Source organism: Chelon labrosus (assembly GCF_963514085.1).
Source record: "Chelon labrosus genome assembly, chromosome: 14".
In the NCBI taxonomy this organism is placed as follows: domain Eukaryota; kingdom Metazoa; phylum Chordata; class Actinopteri; order Mugiliformes; family Mugilidae; genus Chelon; species Chelon labrosus.
Window position 1 is genome coordinate 3,765,254 of NC_140347.1, and position 18,680 is coordinate 3,783,933.

Consider the following 18,680-nt stretch of genomic DNA (forward strand, 5'->3'; position numbering starts at 1 on the left):
TTCTTTTGTCACGAATTTGATTCAAATCGAGGAAAACAAATCGACTGATTGTGCTCAGATTGGCATCGGACGAACGGACGGACGGAGGTTTTTTTGTTGTTTACCCACCGAGCCAGAAGTTCAGTCATTTCCTTGGCCATTTCCTCCCTAAAAAGCATTCGGTCCAGTTTAAAAACAGTTAGTATGTGCTGCAGCTGGATGTGGAGTTTTAAATAATATTTAACAACGTATTGTAACGTTAAAGAAGGAAAGAGAAGAAGAAGAGTTAAGTAGGAGTAAATGGAAAAAACAGAGGAATGTGATTTTATACTATTTTAAAACAGCAAATGTTGTAGAGATTTGACTCTAATATTGTGTTTACTTTACTATTCACTCAAGAATCTTCCATCCTGAATAAAATTTTTATGGTTATGTTTGTCAGTCACAGAACTTGCTTGGGAAACTGTTGGCTCCTCCAAACATTTCCAATCAGAAAAGCATTTAACAAATCAACAACTCCCTGTTAAAGACTGGTCCCTGACTTCCTGGTTCCTCCCTGACCCGCCTTAAATCTTCTAACTCCCTGGATGTTAATGCAACACCTGAACGTCCCATGAGCCCTAACCTCAGACACGTTTTGAGTTTGATGATGCTCCGCTCTGATATTCAGCCTGTTTGTGATCTGAACAACGAGCGACTGTGTGTGGGACGAGAAAATAAAACGTTAACGGGAGAAGAGCGAGGCTGTGGACGAGTAAAGTGCCTCAGTGATCCTCTCTCAGCGTGACCTCTACTACAGCTGACTCACGACATGAAGCATCTATTTCAACTTCCAGAGTGACTCTGTGGGCGAGCAGCTTCGGGGCTACGCTCACAGAGGAGCGTGAAGGAGGCCGAGGCCAACGAGCCGCCGAGCCGCCGCAGCTCTGAGTGCTTCACTATTTCAGATGGCTCTGGCTCCTGATGGGAGTCTCTGCTCTGTAAACACTCTGTAAAGCCTCAGTGTCCTGGAGGTGTTTGGTGTTGGTGTGAGAGGAAACCTACATGGTCAAGCTCTTGAGCTTTGTGGATGCAGGAGCGCTGTAAACAGAGGATTAGAGGATTAGAAGACGGCGCAGCAGTGCACAATATAACAAACCAATCAGAGAAGGGGGAAGGCGCCCCCCCCGCCCCCGATCTGCACCCCCGCCCGCCCCACCCCCCCCCAGAGCTCATCGAGGACTGATTCTCCTTCCAGACTCTGATCAGAGGACACGGCTCGAATTTATCAAACGGCTGAAAGATGAACTCCTTCAGACAAAGTACGACTTGAAAACAAGAATCTGTTTAGGATTTGACGCCTGATGTCTAGGATGTTTAGATCAACATGTTTCTGCAGCAGGATTTATAAATGTACAACCGTTTTAGGCTTTAGTTTTCTTACATAAACAAATATTTTACATAATTTTTTATTTTTTAATGATAAAAACTAAATGTCTGGATCAGTAAACCAGACATTTAGTTATTTTCAGAATATGATGCAACGTAGAAAATTTTAAATAATTTATTCAAATTTTGTGATTTCGGATGAACAGCGGCCCCTGTGGCCACAAGATGTAACTGCAGGAAAAAGACTATGTTACTTTATGTTATACTCTAATTTGGTTGCTTTTATTTAAATATGTTTATATAAATATATGTTTTATTATTATTCAATACATCAAATTATATAATTATTATTATTATTAACTCAATACTAAGTAATACATAATAATCCTTATTATAATTATAAAAATTTATCAAAAATAGCTAATTCTACGTGTATTATTTTTCAACTTAATCTCTTTAAATTATTTTTGAATATATTATTATTATATAGTTATTACTTTGTACTAAATATTTAGTAATTTATTGAAATTGTCTCGTCTTAATTAATATGAGCTAATTCCACATGTAGTTTGAGCTCTTTAAATTTATTTTATTTTTTAGTGTCTATCTGTAAATCTGTATTACAGGAATAAACAGCGTTGTGTTGGTTAAATGATTTAATGTCCGCTAACATTAGCCACCATTAGCTGCTGAGCACACTGTACTAAAGCTGTGTTTTATTGCTCATTAACTGGAGTTTTACAGCTTCCTCCGACTCTCGGTTTGATAAATGTGTCTCATTATTAACTGTTAAGTCTTTATTGTGCTGCTGTAGAGTAATCCTCAGACGTTTGATAAATACGAGCCCAGATCACGTTTTTCTGGTGGGTGACAATTAAAAACTGGTGCTTTGGTCATAAATTGTGCTTCAATTAAACAACGGGGTGATAAAAAAATAAAGAAATAAATAAAAGTGACACTGGTGCTGCCTGTTAGTTGGGATCAGCATCTGCTTGTTAGAGCGGAGCTGGAAGATTGTTACAGCATGCAGGGGTTTGTTACGGTCTGAAAGGTCAAAGGTGGGATTGGGAATTAAATCAAGGCTTAAATGTCCGGGTCTTACGCTGCTCTCTCTGGGGACGATGGAACTGAGGAGCCGTTACTGGGAGGAGGAAACAAAAAGAAAAGAAAAAGAAAGTGATTAAACACTGGAGCAAACAGAGACGATGGTTCCTCCGTTAGGACGGAGGCAAAGACGGAATGTGTCCGGACGGTGAGTCCACAGAATATAAAACCAGTAACACGTTCAGTCCTTACTGCAGAGAATCATCTGTCATTATGTTTTACATCACATTCAAGTCAGACATTCAGGGTCGGCTACAAACAGATAACTTCATTTCATCAGCCTCGTCGAGGTCTGAAAGGAACCTTTAGAAAACACTTTGAATTATTCAGCAAGTTTAGTGCCTTTGCCTTGTTGACACTTTCTTTAAAAGGTGAAAATATAAAATGCAGGTGACAAATTTTAAATCTGTCTAAAAATGTGTTCAAATAAAATGCAGCCTAAAACTGGGAAACGCAGAAATATTTTGGTTTGTACAAAAGAAGACTTGAGTTTTGAAACGCCACTAAAATATTTAGTTTGTGTAAGTCTTAGAGACAGGTAGAGAATGAATAAATAAAGAGTTCTGATTCAAGTTTCCACTGTGTTTGATAAACTGGAATTTATAAAAACAAACTAAAGTAGAAACAAAGCAGCGTGTACTACTACGGTATGGTTTCTGATCTATACAGCTGCATGTTTCTGATCTGTAGAGCTACATGTTTCTGATCTATAGAGCTCCATTTTTCTAATCTATAGAGCTGCATGTTTCTGATCTGTAGAGCTGCATGTGCCTCATCTGTAGAGCTGCATGTTTCTGATCTATAGAGCTGCAAGTTTCTGATCTGTAGAGCTGCATGTGCCTCATCTATAGAGCTGCATATTTCTAAACTGTAAAGCTGCATGTTTTTAATCTATAGAGCTGCATGTTTTTGATGTGTAGAGCTGCAAGTTTCTAAACTGTAGAGCTGCATGTTTCTGATCTGTAGAGCTGCACGTTCCTGATCTGTAGAGCTACATGTTTCTGATCTGTAGAGCCGTACATTTCTAATGTGTAGAGCTGCAAGTTTCTAAACTGTAGAGCTGCATGTTTCTAAACTGTAAAGCTGCATGTTTTTCATCTTTAGAGCTGTATGTTTCTGATCTGTAAAGCTGCATGTTTTTCATCTGTAGAGCTGTATGTTTCTGATCTGTAGAGCTGTATGTTTCTGATCTGTAGAGCTGCATGTTTCTGATCTGTAGAGACGTACATTTCTGATGTGTAGAGCTGCAAGTTTCTAAACTGTAGAGCTGCATGTTTCTGATCTGTAGAGCTGCACGTTCCTGATCTGTGGAGCTGCATGTTTCTGATCTGTAGAGCTGCATGTTTCTAAACTGTAAAGCTGCATGTTTTTCATCTATAGAGCTGTATGTTTCTGATCCGTAGAGCTGTATGTTTCTGATCTGTAGAGCTGCATGTTTCTAAACTGTAAAGCTGCATGTTTTTCATCTATAGAGCTGTATGTTTCTGATCTGTAGAGCTGCATGTGCCTCATCTGTAGAGCTGCATGTTTCTAAACTGTAAAGCTGCATGTTTTTCATCTATAGAGCTGTATGTTTCTGATCTGTAGAGCTGCATGTTTCTGATCTGTAGCGCTGCATGTTTGTGGTCTGTAGAGCTCTGTGTATTTCAGACCTCTTCAAAGCTTGAAAAAAAAGTTGAGACTGAATGAACTATCATCCCTCTGTCTACTAGATTCTCAGTGTTTTAATCCTCTTCCTGTAATTGTGTTCCAGTTGCTGGTTACCTGCGCAGGCCCGTGTCGATCAGCGCCTCCTCAGGGATCAGCTCAGACTCGCTCTGGGCGATCCTCAGCGCCAGCTCCCTGTCCCTCCTCTCCTGCTCCAGGACGGCCTGCCGAGCGGCATCCTGCTCCCGCTCGGCCTGCAGCTGCAGCTCCATCTCCGCCTGAACACAAACACAAACACACCATTTCACGCCTGGACGCCTCCAGGACCTGTTCTTCTACGATGCACAGCTGGCTCAGCTAACATATGTTCAAGTGTTGGAGAAAACGTTCACTTCAGAGTTTACCATCTGCTGGAATCAAACGTCTGCCAGATCCACCGCAGCCTGCTTAGCTCTCAGGTTCACTAAATATCTGTCTTTCTCCAAAAAGTTCTATATGGAATATTTTTGTAGGCCTGTCTTCTAGTTTCATGTTTTATAAAAACACAGAACAACATGTTTGTTTCAGAGGAATCACTGACGGTCACTGACATGCTCTGTACTGAATGTTAGCACCAAGAATCAGAGTTAAACATATACCCGTGTGTATGTAATAATACAGTAGTACAGTATTCTGATTGGACCAAATGAGCGGTCTGAAGCTGTCACTTTGGATTTGATTAATCTGGAAAGCACTCGACAGGCAGATCAATAATTCTTCGATCTAATAATCACAGGGCTGCAGCCTCACAATAACAGACACGCTGCAGAAAACGTGAAATCAATCCAGCTTCATGCAAACAGAGCAGACCACACCACACACATAATATAACACTCTTGTTTCCATCTTTGTCATCCCCCTAAGTCTGAACAAGTACCAACACGAACCCTAAAATAAAGTCTAAACAGGTTTTAACCTTCAAAAAAGTTGTTGGGCCCAGAAAAATTATTAAAAACAAGATCACACACGACTCATCTGGTCCTCTGTGCTTATTAAAGAAAGAGCGATGGACGGTGAGTGAAGGGCGGAGTGAAACCTGGATGATTAATGCCGCAGCTTTCACCTCTCTTAAAAAGAACAACTCTGATAAGTCTGACGTCTCCTTGACCGACTCAGGACGGACCTGAAGCTTTTTCACTTCATTAGAACAACTTCCTCTGAGATGCCGACGAATTTATAAGACATGATCAACGCTTTTTCTGTTTTACTGCTTTCTCATCTTAGAAGGTCATATAACTTTAAATAAAATCTCATTAGAGCAGATTCAGGCAAACCAATTAACTTTTTTTTTTTTTATCTTTTCCACAGTCTGACATTAATATTTACGTGACATTATACACAGTCACATGCCTGGTTACCAATTAAAGGATCCTTATATCCACTTTATTAGAGGCAGCAACAACTTAGCTAGAAACTGTTAATTAACGATATTAAAGTTTGGAACCAAACAATGTGAGGGTGGTTATGTTTCATATTCCACTTTTTAATCCATCTCATAAAGGGAATGCAGACCAGCAAAACTCCTAAATGTCACCTCCCCTCCTTCACAGTTCATTTTTAATCCCTTTTAAACCAATCGGTGTGCATAGATATATTAGATTATTATTTATTTATTTTATAATGCTTATTTTTATCAGTGACCTTTGTTGAACAGTCCTCTCTTTTGCCAGTCTGGTCATAAGTAGATGGCAGATCAGCAGTTACCGGAAACATTTAGTCTAGGTCACACCAAAACAGGGGTTCACACACTTTTGCAACTCACAGATATGTAATATTGGCTCATTTTCTTAAATAGGCAAATTTACAAGTATAATATTTCTGTTTCATGTGTGTGATTGGGTTCTCTTTGTCTACTTTCAGGAGTTGTGCGAAGATCCGCTGATGTTTTGAGTCATTTTTGTGCAGAAATATAGAAAATTCTATATTAGCAACACGGCTATTTGCTGATTCATATACACTATATTACCAAAAGTATTCGCTCACCTGCCTTTACTCATTCTATGAACTGAAGTGCCATCCCATTCCTAACTCATAGAATTCAATATGATGTCGGTCCACCTTTTGCAGCTATTACAGCTTCAACTCTTCTGGGAAGACTGTCCACAAGGTTGAGGAGAGTGTTTATAGGAATTTTTGACCATTCTTCCAAAAGCGCATTGGTGAGGTCACACACTGATGTTGGTCGAGAAGGCCTGGCTCTCAGTCTCCGCTCTAATTCATCCCAAAGGTGTTCTATCGGGTTCAGGTCAGGACTCTGTGCAGGCCAGTCAAGTTCATCCACACCAGACTCTGTCATCCACGTCTTTATGGACCTTGCTTTGTGCACTGGTGCACAGTCATGTTGGAAGAGGAAGGGGCCCGCTCCAAACTGTTCCCACAAGGTTGGGAGCATGGAATTGTCCAAAATGTTTTGGTATCCTGAAGCATTCAATGTTCCTTTCACTGGAACTAAGGGGCCAAGCCCAGCTCCTGAAAAACAACCCCATACCATAATTCCTCCTCCACCAAATTTCACAGTTGGCACAATGCAATCTGAAATGTACCGTTCTCCTGGCAACCTCCAAACCCAGACTCGTCCATCAGATTGCCAGATGGAAAAGCGTGATTCATCACTCCAGAGAACGCGTCTCCACTGCTCTAGAGGCCAGTGGCGGCGTGCTTTACACCATTGCATCCGACGCCTTGCATTGCACTTGGTGATGTGTGGCTTGGCTGCAGCTGCTCGGCCATGGAAACCCATTCCATGAAGCTCTCTGCGTACTGTACTTGGGCTAATCTGAAGGTCACATGAAGTTTGTAGCTCTGTAGCAATTGACTGTGCAGAAAGTCGGCGACCTCTTTGCACTATGCGCTTCAGCATCCGCTGACCCCTCTCCGTCACTTTACGTGGCCTACCACTTCGTGGCTGAGTTGCTGTTTTTCCCCAAACGCTTCCATTTTGTTATAATAGAGCTGACAGTTGACTGTGGAATATTTAGGAGCGAGGAAATTTCACGACTGGATTTGTTGCACAAGTGGCATCCTATGACAGTTCCACGCTGGAATTCACTGAGCTCCTGAGAGCGGCCCATTCTTTCACAAATGTCTTGTTTCACAGTCTGCATGCCTGAGTGCTTGAATTTATACACCTGGGGCCAGGCCAAGTGATTAGAACACCTGATTCTGATCATTTGAATGGGTGAGCGAATACTTTTGGTAATATAGTGTAGATTGTGATTTGGAAAAAACGGGACAGTGCACATTAATGAACATTTGCTGAAAGTCAATGGTTACTAGACTGGTTTGATTTCAACCACTCCTTGAGGTGAGTTTTGAATGTCTGTAATATAGGACACTCCCTTATGGAGAGTGGAAGACTGCTCCAGATCTTACTGGCATTTACTTAAATTTTTAAAATTCTCAAAGCTCAATAAGTACAAACATTTTCTATCAAAGACTTTTAATGATTTTTTTATAGAGTGATTTTATGATTTTTCATGTATTTACACCTGCCATTGACCAGCATGTAATACAACATTCAACGTGTGACACAGTCATTGAATGTAAAAACATCCTGTGTTACAAAAGGTTGTATTTGTTTAAAATTGTTCAAACTGAATTTATTAAATATTCTTTTAATGTGGCTCTTGAAGCACAGAGTGGAATCAAGCGTCACACCAAGGTACTTGAATTCAGAGATGATCTCAATTTTCTGTCCTCCCGAAAATACACCTGAATGTTTGACGTCCAGTGGCTGCTTTGTGAACGTCATGCAAACAGTTTTAGTCGTGTTTAGTTGTAGTAGTAGATGGATTTTTTTTTAATACGCACCATTTCCTGCATTCTCTCGTATGTTTTATGTACATTTTGGTGTTCTGAGTACTTTTTAAGCAGAAATGTAGAATATTCTGAGCGGCACTATGTATGATCGGTTGTTTTATATTTAAAATAACCTTTTTTTACTTCATACTGCTATACAGCTGATATGTCTGTGCAGGTTCTCAGTCATCCAGGTGATGGTATATCCAACAAAGGTTCAAAAAAGGCAACTGGACTTGTAGAGTTTTTTGAGAAGACGTTTCACCACTCATCCGAGTAGCTTCTTCAGTCCTAGGGGACTGGTGGGAAGTCTGAGGTTTAAATAGGAACTCCTCCTGAAAAAACAACAGGTAAGTACCCAGTCGTTCATGGAAATTAGCTGCACCAGTTTCTGGTTATTAGCATAACAAGCAAGTTTTTTAGGAGGAGTTCCTATTTAAACCTCAGACTTCCCACCAGTCCCCTAGAACTGAAGAAGCTACTCGGATGATGAGTGGTGAAACGTCTTCTCAAAAAACTCTACAAGTCCAGTTGCCTTTTTTGAACCTTTGTTGGATATACAGCTGATATGCATTGGTCTACAGTCTGTTAAATGTACTAATCAATATTTGAGAACTACTTCAGTTTTCATTCTAATAATGAAGAATCTCAACCAGGATGTTTTTTGCACAGAGACCAAATCAAACTCCTAAACTTCGCCATGTGCTCGGTGTCACCTATCCCCTCCTTTAACGCAGAGCCCCGTTAGCCGTAGTCATGAATATTTAGAGGACGATGAACGTGCCGAGAAGCACAACGACTCCGAGCTGGAGGTTTGTTTCCATCCCAGCCCGACGCTCCGGGCTCCCGGCCAGCAGCTTTGATGTGAACAGCAGCCGCTCGCCGCTAAAATCCTGCACATGATCCGAGCCGGGTCGCCGCTCCCGGAGAACCACAGCAACCGGCCGCCATGGCAACAGATGGGCAGGCCGGGGTGGGGGTATGATAAACATAAAACCCGGCGAACCGTTAAACCCGCTATCTCTCGGTCGCACACACACGGGGAGCGTTTGTAAATCAGCAGCGGAGTGAAAGTACAGAACGCCTTTATATTAAAAATGAAGAATATGTGGAAGTGAAGGGTAGATTTATGCAGCTGCACACGCATGAACGTGACTTTCACTCTAAATTAAAAACATGATTTCTGTCTCTACATCAAACCAGTAGATGTGTTGGTGATGAGAACACGGGATTGAATTGTTAAGTCAATGATCCAAAGTCCAAATCACTAAAAAATCTATTCAAGGTCATTTTAAATGTTTTAACCATCTCATTATCAGTGGAATTTAATATTTATCTATTTATGTGATAAAATGAATGCAGGTATACAGGTGAAATATCTTAAATATCTATCTAAGCATTTTGGATTTTCAATTTTAAAAGCTTATTTAAAAAAAAATATGCGTAAATACATTTTTGTTTGTTTTATGTGGCTTGTCTTTACCATTGACCTTTCTCTCTTTTTGCCAGTCAATGTAGATGACTAATCAGCAGTTACTGGAAATGTTTAGCTGCTGTTATTGCTGCACAAGGACAGATATTAGTATGATAACATAATATTTTCTGTTTCATGTGGGTTCATGTGGATTGGGTTCTCGTTGTCTACTTTAAGGACTTGTGTGAAGCTTCACCGATGTTTTGAGTCATTTTTTTAATCCGGAAATTTAGAAAATTCAGAGAATATAATGGTTTTTCTTTATTTCATACATTAATTAAATTGGCGGCAGTGTGATTCATGCTGATGAAGGTCTCATAAAGCTCCTGTTGGAGTCTTGACCTTTGTTTATATTTGTGATTTAAAGTCTCTCATTCAACATATACACTGCCTGGCCAAAAAAATAAAAGTCTCCACCTGGATTTAACTAATCAAATAGGTAGGAGCCTCCTATTGGATAATTACTGCATGGGTGATTATCTTTCAGCTGGCGACAAGTTATTGAACCCCAACTGATGCAATGAGTAGCTTCTCACTTCTTAAACAACCATGTCTAAACACACATGTGGTCGTGGAAAAGATAGTCTGTTTGAGAAGGGTCAAATCATTGGCATGCATCAAGCAGAGAAAACATCTAAGGAGATTGTAGAAACTACTGAAACTGGGTTAAGAACTATCCAACGCATTATTAAAAACTGGAAGGATAGTGGAGAACCATCGTCTTCCAGGAAGAAATGGGGTGATCGGTGATCACTTAAACGTTTGGTGAAATCAAATGAAAGAAAAACAACAGTAGAACTCAGGGCTATGTTCAATAGTGAAAGTAAGAGCATTTCCACACGTACAATGTGAAGGGAACTCAAGGGATTGAGACTGAACAGTTGTGTAGCCTTACGAAAACCACTAATCAGTGAGGCCAACTGGAAAAAAAGGCTTCAATTTGCTAGGGAGCATAAAGATTGGACTCTGGAGCAATGGAAGAAGGTCATGTGGTCTGATGAGTCCAGATTTACCCTGTTCCAGAGTGATGGGGGCATCAGGGTAAGAAGAGAGGCAGATGAAGTGATGCACCCATCATGCCTAGTGTCTACTGTACAAGCCTGTGGGGGCAGTGCTATGATCTAGGGTTGCTGCAGTTGCTCAGGTCTAGGTTCAGCAACATTATGTGTCCAAAGAATGAGGTCAGCTGACTACCTGAATATTGGTTCACTGGTTCCTTTTCTATCATAAACAGTTTTATCATTTCAACAGTTACACACATCCTCTTCAACAGCTGCTCATGTTTCTGTTGCAGTCGTTTATCTCTGCTGATTAAATGCTTATTTTTTTTTTTAGTGTTCAGATCAGAGCCATGTGAACTAATTGTATCCTCTTCATGCTGTGCCGATTAACTCTCGGCGGGTGATGGAAAGCAGGGATTCTCAGAGGCTCATAAACATCAATATTATTGCATAAATGATAATAATTTAAATTTGAGATCACACAAGTTCAGTACAGCACCTAGGACCTCTAATATTGGATGATGTCTGTCGACGGCAGCCCTATAGCGTAACCAGACGCTCACATTGAATGACATGGACGGCCGTTAGAGAGCGTGATGGAGGGAGATAAAGAGCGGCCATGTTCCTGCCAGAGCAGCTAGGAATGGATTAGAGCTGCAGAAGAAGGATTTTCAGGGATTCGACTCCAAACACAAATCTGTGTGGACGCAGACGCTGAGATACGACGACACGTGTCCTGTTTTTTGGTAGTTAGCCAAAGAGACACTGCTGGCCTCTATCAGCCTGTGTTTGAACTGGACTCACTTTATCTGCACATATCCAACTGGACTTGCAGAGTTTCTAGAAGACCTTTCATCCAAATCTTCAGTTCTAAAAGACTGTTGGACGGTCGGGGGTTTAAACAGAAACATCTGTGAGTGGTGTCCACCTCAAATTAACACGACTGGAGTCTGTTAACGACCAGATACTCACCTGGAACTGGAGGAATTTGTTTCTATCCTGTTTTCCTACCTCTGTGAGACGTATTCTAATGAACTACTATTGGCCAGAACAGGGGAGGTGAACTGAGATATAATCTGCCATCAATTTACAACTAAACAAGTCCTCAAGACGTTTGACACCTTGATTCTCCAGACAACAATCTTTAATATTTCCCTTCATGGAAGCTTCCAGGGTTCAGGTCTAATCTGAGTCTTTGTCTCTAAAACAAATCAGATCTTAACATGTGAGAGTCTTTCCATATTGTTCCAAAATCTGGATCATGTCTCCAAGTCAACAACCAGCTGTTGATGGTTCTGATCCAGCGGTAGGTAGAGATCCATTAGAGACAGCAGCTGGTACAATATTCTACTGATCACATGATGGCGCTGCTGATTCACAGACACACAAACTGAGATCAGATCTCAAGTGCTGGCTGGGGACACATGTGGAGACACATTTATATTAAGACCAGGTGGAGACACAGGGGCTGGAAGGTCTGAACAGGTGTGAAGGTCAGACTCAACATCTGTCCCCAAGATGTTTCACCCATGTTTACACCTTGAGGTTAATTTCAACAAATTCCTACAGGTCCAGGTCCATGTGAGTTTCAGGTGGACACAGATGTTCCTGATAACCCCCCCCCCCCCCCCCACCAGGTGTCAGGTGTCTTATTTAGAAGACACCTGAATGAATCGTCCTAAAACGAGGCCAGCTGCTTTTGTTTGAGCTTTTCTTTAGATAAACCATGACCTGGATGATCTTCTCGTCTCTTCATCCTTGAAAAAATAATTATTCATGTGATTCATCTTCCTGTTTTTATTCCCCCCTCCATTCTTCTTCTTCTTCTTATTATTATTATTATTATTCTCGTGTTCCCTGCACTTTGCGGAGGCGGAGACGTGAGCCAGACTTTGTTCTCATCCTTGAAAGAACTGTCTTCTAAAACTAAAACGTGAACGTGTAGTTTAGACGCCTGGACGTTTTGGAAAGACGGAAGTCGAATTCTGCAGTACTCATTCTGAATTTAAACTCAAATGAAGCAATGATTAGACTCACTGAGACGTTAACTTCAGAGCTACTCTTGGATGTTGCTGTTTCAATGTATAAATGGGCATTTCAGAAATATTTTCAAAAACAGTGAAGCTACGAGAAAGATTATATAGGTACCGTGTGTTTTATTGACCCATCCATCCACCACATTGGCAGGTTTTGCATCTAAATGCAGCACAAAGTTTAAGAAAATGTAAGGAAAATCTGCTAAATCTATTGTCGCTGTCATGTGAATATTAAGAGGAACAGCTGGTGGCACTAAGTCTCCATTGGGTGGAATTAAAACTCTGAAGAAGAAGAAGAAGAAGGGACGCAACTTGAGAGAAGACGTTTCTTGTTTGTTTTCATGTATTTTACATCAGACTCTTACTTTCTCATCTTTCTGTTTCCGTTTGATTCTGATTCTGAGACGAAAAACTGAAGGAAAATGGAAACGTACATAATGCAAAGTCACGCGACTGCTGCAGCTATTTTATTTATTTATTTTTTTACGAGACTCAAAGCCAACAGCAGCGTGGAAACCTCTTAAACCACTATAACATCAGACGTTAAGAGGCAGCTCGCCTGCAGAGCTCAGCTCACCGTGTTATTCCTGCTCCTCTGCTCTGAACACAGAGTCATGAAACCATCTGCAAATCATCTGCAAACAGCCGCCGGGCTAAAAACAACAAAGGCCAACAGAGGGCCTCTGTCTGCAGGACGCCTGCAGCGACAGACACCCACCTGAATCTTCCTCTCCTCCTCCTCCCTCCTCTTCCTCTCCTCCTCTTCCTGCTTCCTCTTCACCTCCATCTCTGCTTTCCTGGGGAGAGGAGCGACAGGAGCACACGATGAAGGAGGAAAGAAAAAAAAAGGAAGACGAACGAGGAACAAAGGGAGAGAAATGTACACGAAGTGAAACAGAACAGATGGAGAGAGAGACAAAGAGAAAGGTAGAAGAGGAATTTAACAAACACGGTTTCCTTTGATGTGTTCACAGTTCAGAACGTTTTAAACATTTCAGCCTTAACACGTCTAAACTCAACCTGTTTCCTATCAGCGCATTATTTCATCTATTATACTCAGACGACAGATTAGCAGTTACCGAAAATATTTAGTTGCTGTTATTGCTATCTGTCTGTCCATCTGTCCATCTGTCCATCTGTCCATCCATCCATCCATCCATCCATCCATCCATCCATCCATCCATGGAAGTCCTGGATCTCCAATAATCACAAACTTTCTCAGCCCTCTAGGTCTACAGTATAATTGGCCGTTTTTGACTACTTTTGGTTTTACCTTGACTTGTTTGATGTCATTCTTTTCAGCACAACCTCACATGTGTGACTTCACAGTTATTTTTTCATCCTGACATCCTGTATTATCACTTTGGACATAAAACCAAACTAAAAACATAAAATCCCAACAGGAAAAACTTAGATTTTTCACTGTGAAAACCACAAACATTTTTAACGAACGATTTTTTATAACTTAGAATGCAAATCTAAACTGTACACTTCAAACGCCTATGTAAAGATTTAGCAAAGTTATTTACAACTATTTACATTAAAATGCAGGAAATGTATCAGCCATTTTTTGTACAACCATTTACAAAACTATCAAGCGTCAAAACTCGTCAAATCTCAAAACTCTCTTCTCTCTTTCACCGTTGTTACTCTGTAGACCGTATACAGCATCACTCCCACAACTTTTTCCTCTTCCTTAGCAACCACTGCCATATCATTTTCTGATTCATTGATGTGATGCATTTTTCCACTAATAGGAAAGAGGCTGTCATGTCATTATTTGCTTTTAAGCATCTGAAGCTGGCTAGCACTCTCCGCGTTTTCCTCTTCACCGTTTCTTCCTCTCCCACTAAACATGACGGCAGTATTCAGGAGAAAGCCTGGCGTAAATTATTTATAATAAGTCTAGTTTTACTTAGTCTATCAACACAATTTAAAAACTGGTATATTGTTTGAAGTTAGCACTTTCTACACAGGTTGAAAAGGAGACTCTGAGACTGCGTGTTGCTGCTACATCGTCTTAAACTGGTAATGTGATTTGGATGTCGACTCCAGAGGGTTAAACTTTTTTAATTTTTTAATTTTCTGTTGCAGGAAAAAACATCCGACAATCAGAGCTTTGACATTTGCACCTTTTACTGTCACCGTCTTGTTCTCTGTGGTTGTCTTGAGAATTTATTCTGCTGCTCTGAACAGAAACATCAGCCAGAAGATCTGCATCGACTGGGAGGCGTTGACGCGTCCTGATAACTAACGTCTGGATTAAAGTCGTCGCGGGTGGATCAGTGTTGGGAGGTGGAAGCCTACGAGACGAGGCGCTACTCTGACATTCTCAGGTGCGCTCTGCTGCTCTCCTGACCTTCAGCCTGCGACCTTCAGCTGAATCCGGGGAGTTCATAACTCGCCGGCGGAGGAGAATAAAGGGAAGGGAAAGTGGGCCATAAAATTTGGGCTGTCGTCTCTAATGTCTTATATTAGCGGCTAGTGGTTTGTGACGAACACAATGGCCCCCATCAGTCCTCCTAAAAGACTCGCCACGCTGCTGGGAGTGGGGGGGGGGAGTTCAACTTCAGAGTGAAGAATACCGTCTGACACAATCTGGGCAGGAAATGAAATTTTTCCGTGTAGCCGTGTGCAGCATGTGATAGATTCAGATGTCACTTAGACGCCGTCGATTCTGGATTTGTCTCAATGTGACGGGATGTGGAAGATGTCTGAGAATTAAAGTCCTTCTACTGGTCCTGCTTGAGTCTCATTCAAGTGCCTTGTTCACCTCTAAAATGACCTCTGGTGGGGAGTTCAGGTTTTTATTGGGAGCATCTTTGGGTGAAACTCATGTGACTAGTTTACCCAAACGTCTACCTGATGGAAACACCGTGGAGCATTAGGTCGATCCCAGATGGAGTGACGTTGACGGTGAAGGAGAGCTAGCTCCACTCATGCACGAGAAAGATTTTCATGTTCTGCTTGTTTTCCAATATAAGAGAAGGTTACCAAGGCAACCAGAGGCTTGGACGTCCACTAGAGACCTACTGTTGTCTACAAAGTAGATGTTAAAATGTCTATCTGGCGACATCACAGACGCTTTGTCCGTTGTTTTCGTCTTGGTGTGTCTTCACTTCTTTCCCAGATCCTTTATCTAACCTTTAGTGATTCTAGGCGTCCTGTCAAAAGGCTGGCAGCTGAACCCACTCCTGGATAAATATCTCATCTTATTATTATCTCGTGTCGTTTGTCTCATAACTCCCAATCCTCTTGACATCCTCGCTCTTGTTCTCCTGTAACGATCAACTCTGGGGAAACTCATTCTGAACACCAGCCGGGACACGAGCGCCGGCTAAATATGGAGAACGTAAAAAGCCAGAGCTCGTCCTCGTAGCTTTACAGCTCCTATAAAAATAAATCTTTTTTTTGTGTCTGCTGTCTCATTACGGACCCTTCACCAATCAATGCAGCAGCAGCCTCAAGCCTCTTCACTCTTTCCTACTTACAGCTTCCTGTCCTCCTCCTCCTGCTTGCGGCGCTGCTCCTCCTCCTCCCTCCTCTTCTTCTCCTTCTCCATCTCCTCCTGGATGCGCCGCAGCCGCTCGCGCTCCTCCTCCTCCTTCTTCTTGTTCTGCATGGCGGTGAGCAGCTTCTCCGACCGGGTCACCAGGGCCTTGTACTCGTGGTCGATCTCCAGCCGGGTCATGATGGTGTTCTGAAAAACACACAGTCTCATTATTTACCTGTGAATACTGACGTCACGGACGCACACGAGTCTCAGTCACAGGTTTTACAGAGTGAACACAGCTGTCAACATTTCCTGCTTTAGGAAGACACAGGAGACCAACTCTAGGAGAAGACAAGGAAGACAAGGAAAGACTTTAGGAAGACACGGGAGACCAACTCTAGGATGTTTAAGATCAGAGAGGGACTCTGTTCCCAATGGAGACACTCCAGAGGTGGAGGAAGTTTACTTCCAGCAAATAAAGACAGGTCAACTTTTTCTGCTGTTAGACTCGTATCTCTAGCGGTGCCGTGAACGCACCATCAGACTCTAACGGCTGATTCCTGCAGCGTCAGACTCTGAGGAGGATGATGAATATTCATGAGCATCTGTTGTCACAGAGACCTTTCTGCCTCCGACTGTCACCGACTCCACAACCAAAGCTGGAGGGTGGAGTCTGACATGACGCAGCTCCCTCTCTAATCCTGACATTTACCGCAGCGAGCGCCTGATGGACCCAAACCTCAACGACTCGTCTCTGGGAAAAACAACCGACAGGAGTGACGGGACGTTTAGGAGACGATCTGAGAGAGGACGAACTAAAAGTCAGGACTTCACTGATCTAAGAGATAAAACCAGAGCAAAGCTCATCGTCTGATTTAATGTCCATCACCTCCTGATAGGAGGCGCCACTCCTGCTTCTATTTCTGAAACTAAACCCTGTCTGTGTGAGGATGATGATGATGACGATGAGGATGAATACCTTGATCTTGAGCACCAGGGCGTTGATGGCGGCCTCCAGCTCCTGCGCCTGCTTACTCATCTCCTTCTTGCCCTCCTTCAGCCCGGCCACCACCTCAGTGAAGCGCACCATCCTCTTCTTCAGGTGACTCACCTTCACCAGACCATCGATACTGAAACAACATCAAAACATCAATCACTGGAGGAGGAGGAGGAGGAAGAGGAAGGAGGAAGAGGAAGGAGGAGGAGGAGGAAGAGGAAGGAGGAGGAGAAGAGGAAGAGGAAGGAAGAGGAAGGAGGAGGAGGAAGGAGGAGGAGGAGGAAGAGGAGGAGGAAGAAGAACGGGGAAGAGGAGGAGGAAGAGGAGGAATCGGAAGAGGAAGAAGAAAAGGAGACAGAGGAGGAGGAAGGAATAGGAGGAGAAGAAGACAGAGAAGAATGAGTACAAGAAAGAGGAGAAGGAGGAGAGGAAGACGAAGAAGAACCAGAAGGAGGAGGAGGAGGAAGAAAGAGGAGGAAGAGGAAAGCAAGTAGAGGAGGAGAGGAAAGAGAAGTATGAGGAGGAGAACGAGGAGGAGGAGAAAAAGAAGAAAGAGGAGGAGGAACAGGAAGGGGAAGAGTAGGAGGAAGAAGAAGGTGGGGGAGGATATGGAACGAGTAGGAAGGGAGGACGACAAGGTCAAAAGGAGGAGAAGTAAAAGGAAGGGGAGAATGAGGAGAACAAAGAGAAGGAGCATGAGGAGGATGAGGAGGAGGAGGAGGAGGACGTTCTATCTGGGTTCATCTTTTCAAACTCTGGTTGTTTGTCTTCCTCCATCAGTTTGTCTTCTCCTTCATAGATTCACTCCTCCTCTTCTACCGTTACTTACTACACATCTGTCAACCTGATGATTATTGTTTAAATGAATCTTCTGATGAACGAGTAGAACCACGTTGTTAACTGTTAACTCATGTTTATCCTGTAGAACCGTTTTAAATGTGGAGCTGTACCTGCTAGTCACTCTTCAGGGAATAAAGGTCGTTACAGAGGAGACTAATGACCCAGATGATAATAACCAGCAGTTCTCTGAATATGGTCTGGTCTTAAAAAGAAATAAGGAACCAGCAGAGGGGAAAAAGAAACTTCTTCTTCTTCTTCTTCCTCTTCCTCTCTCTCACCTGCCTCTCAGCGGGGTCACCGATGTTTATCGTCGCAATATCAGAAACGATAACAAGCGGAGATGCAGCCGTCGCCAGGGAGACCGTCTCCAAGGTGACATGAGGCAGATGATGATGATGGTGGTGGTGGTGGTGGTGAGGAAGAGGAAGTGAACGTAATGAATAAGAGAAGCTGGGATTGAAAAGGAGGGAAGGAGGGAGGGAGGGAGGGAGGAAGAAAAACAGAAAAGAAGAAAATAAATAAATAAATAAATAAAGGACCCACCGAGCTTTGTGCTTCTTCCTGCAGAGCCACATCCGAACCGTCTTCTGTATCATGATACAGGCGGTGGTCCGATACAAGATCTTGTACTTCACTGTGAGGGAGAGAAGAAGAAGAAGAAGAAGAAGAAGAAGAACACAGTTAATCTCCTGTAAGCTACAAGAAAGACAAGGTCAATAAAACTGGACCAGAACCTGATGTTAAGATGTAACGGTTACCATGGAGACGGAATCAAATGATGTGATCAGATACATCAATCACTGTAGAGGAGCATCACATCTACTGGAAATAGAACAGAAGAAGAAGGAGGAGGTGGAGGAGTAGGAGAAGACGAAGATGAAGATGAAGAAGGAGAACAAAAGGA

The 18,680-nt window shown here is 42.3% G+C and overlaps 1 protein-coding gene across 4 annotated transcripts in view; it reads right to left on the minus strand.

The window, feature by feature from the left end:
• The window catches only part of LOC311499305 (unconventional myosin-VI-like), a 114,623-nt gene that overhangs the window by 16,167 nt on the left and 79,776 nt on the right, over positions 1 to 18,680 (minus strand). For 2 of the 4 annotated variants that reach the window (XM_084560244.1, XM_084560243.1), the window contains exons 24-28: positions 18,320 to 18,410; positions 16,919 to 17,069; positions 15,938 to 16,146; positions 13,165 to 13,243; positions 4,216 to 4,376 (exon numbers count right to left, since the gene is read on the minus strand). In XM_084560244.1, the coding sequence (XP_084416370.1) occupies positions 4,216 to 4,376; positions 13,165 to 13,243; positions 15,938 to 16,146; positions 16,919 to 17,069; positions 18,320 to 18,410 (691 nt within the window). Of the gene's footprint in view, positions 1 to 1,023; positions 1,060 to 2,449; positions 2,489 to 4,215; positions 4,377 to 13,164; positions 13,244 to 15,937; positions 16,147 to 16,918; positions 17,070 to 18,319; positions 18,411 to 18,680 lie in introns of all 4 variants that reach the window. The other 2 variants (XM_084560241.1, XM_084560242.1) reach the window with 2 other exon arrangements.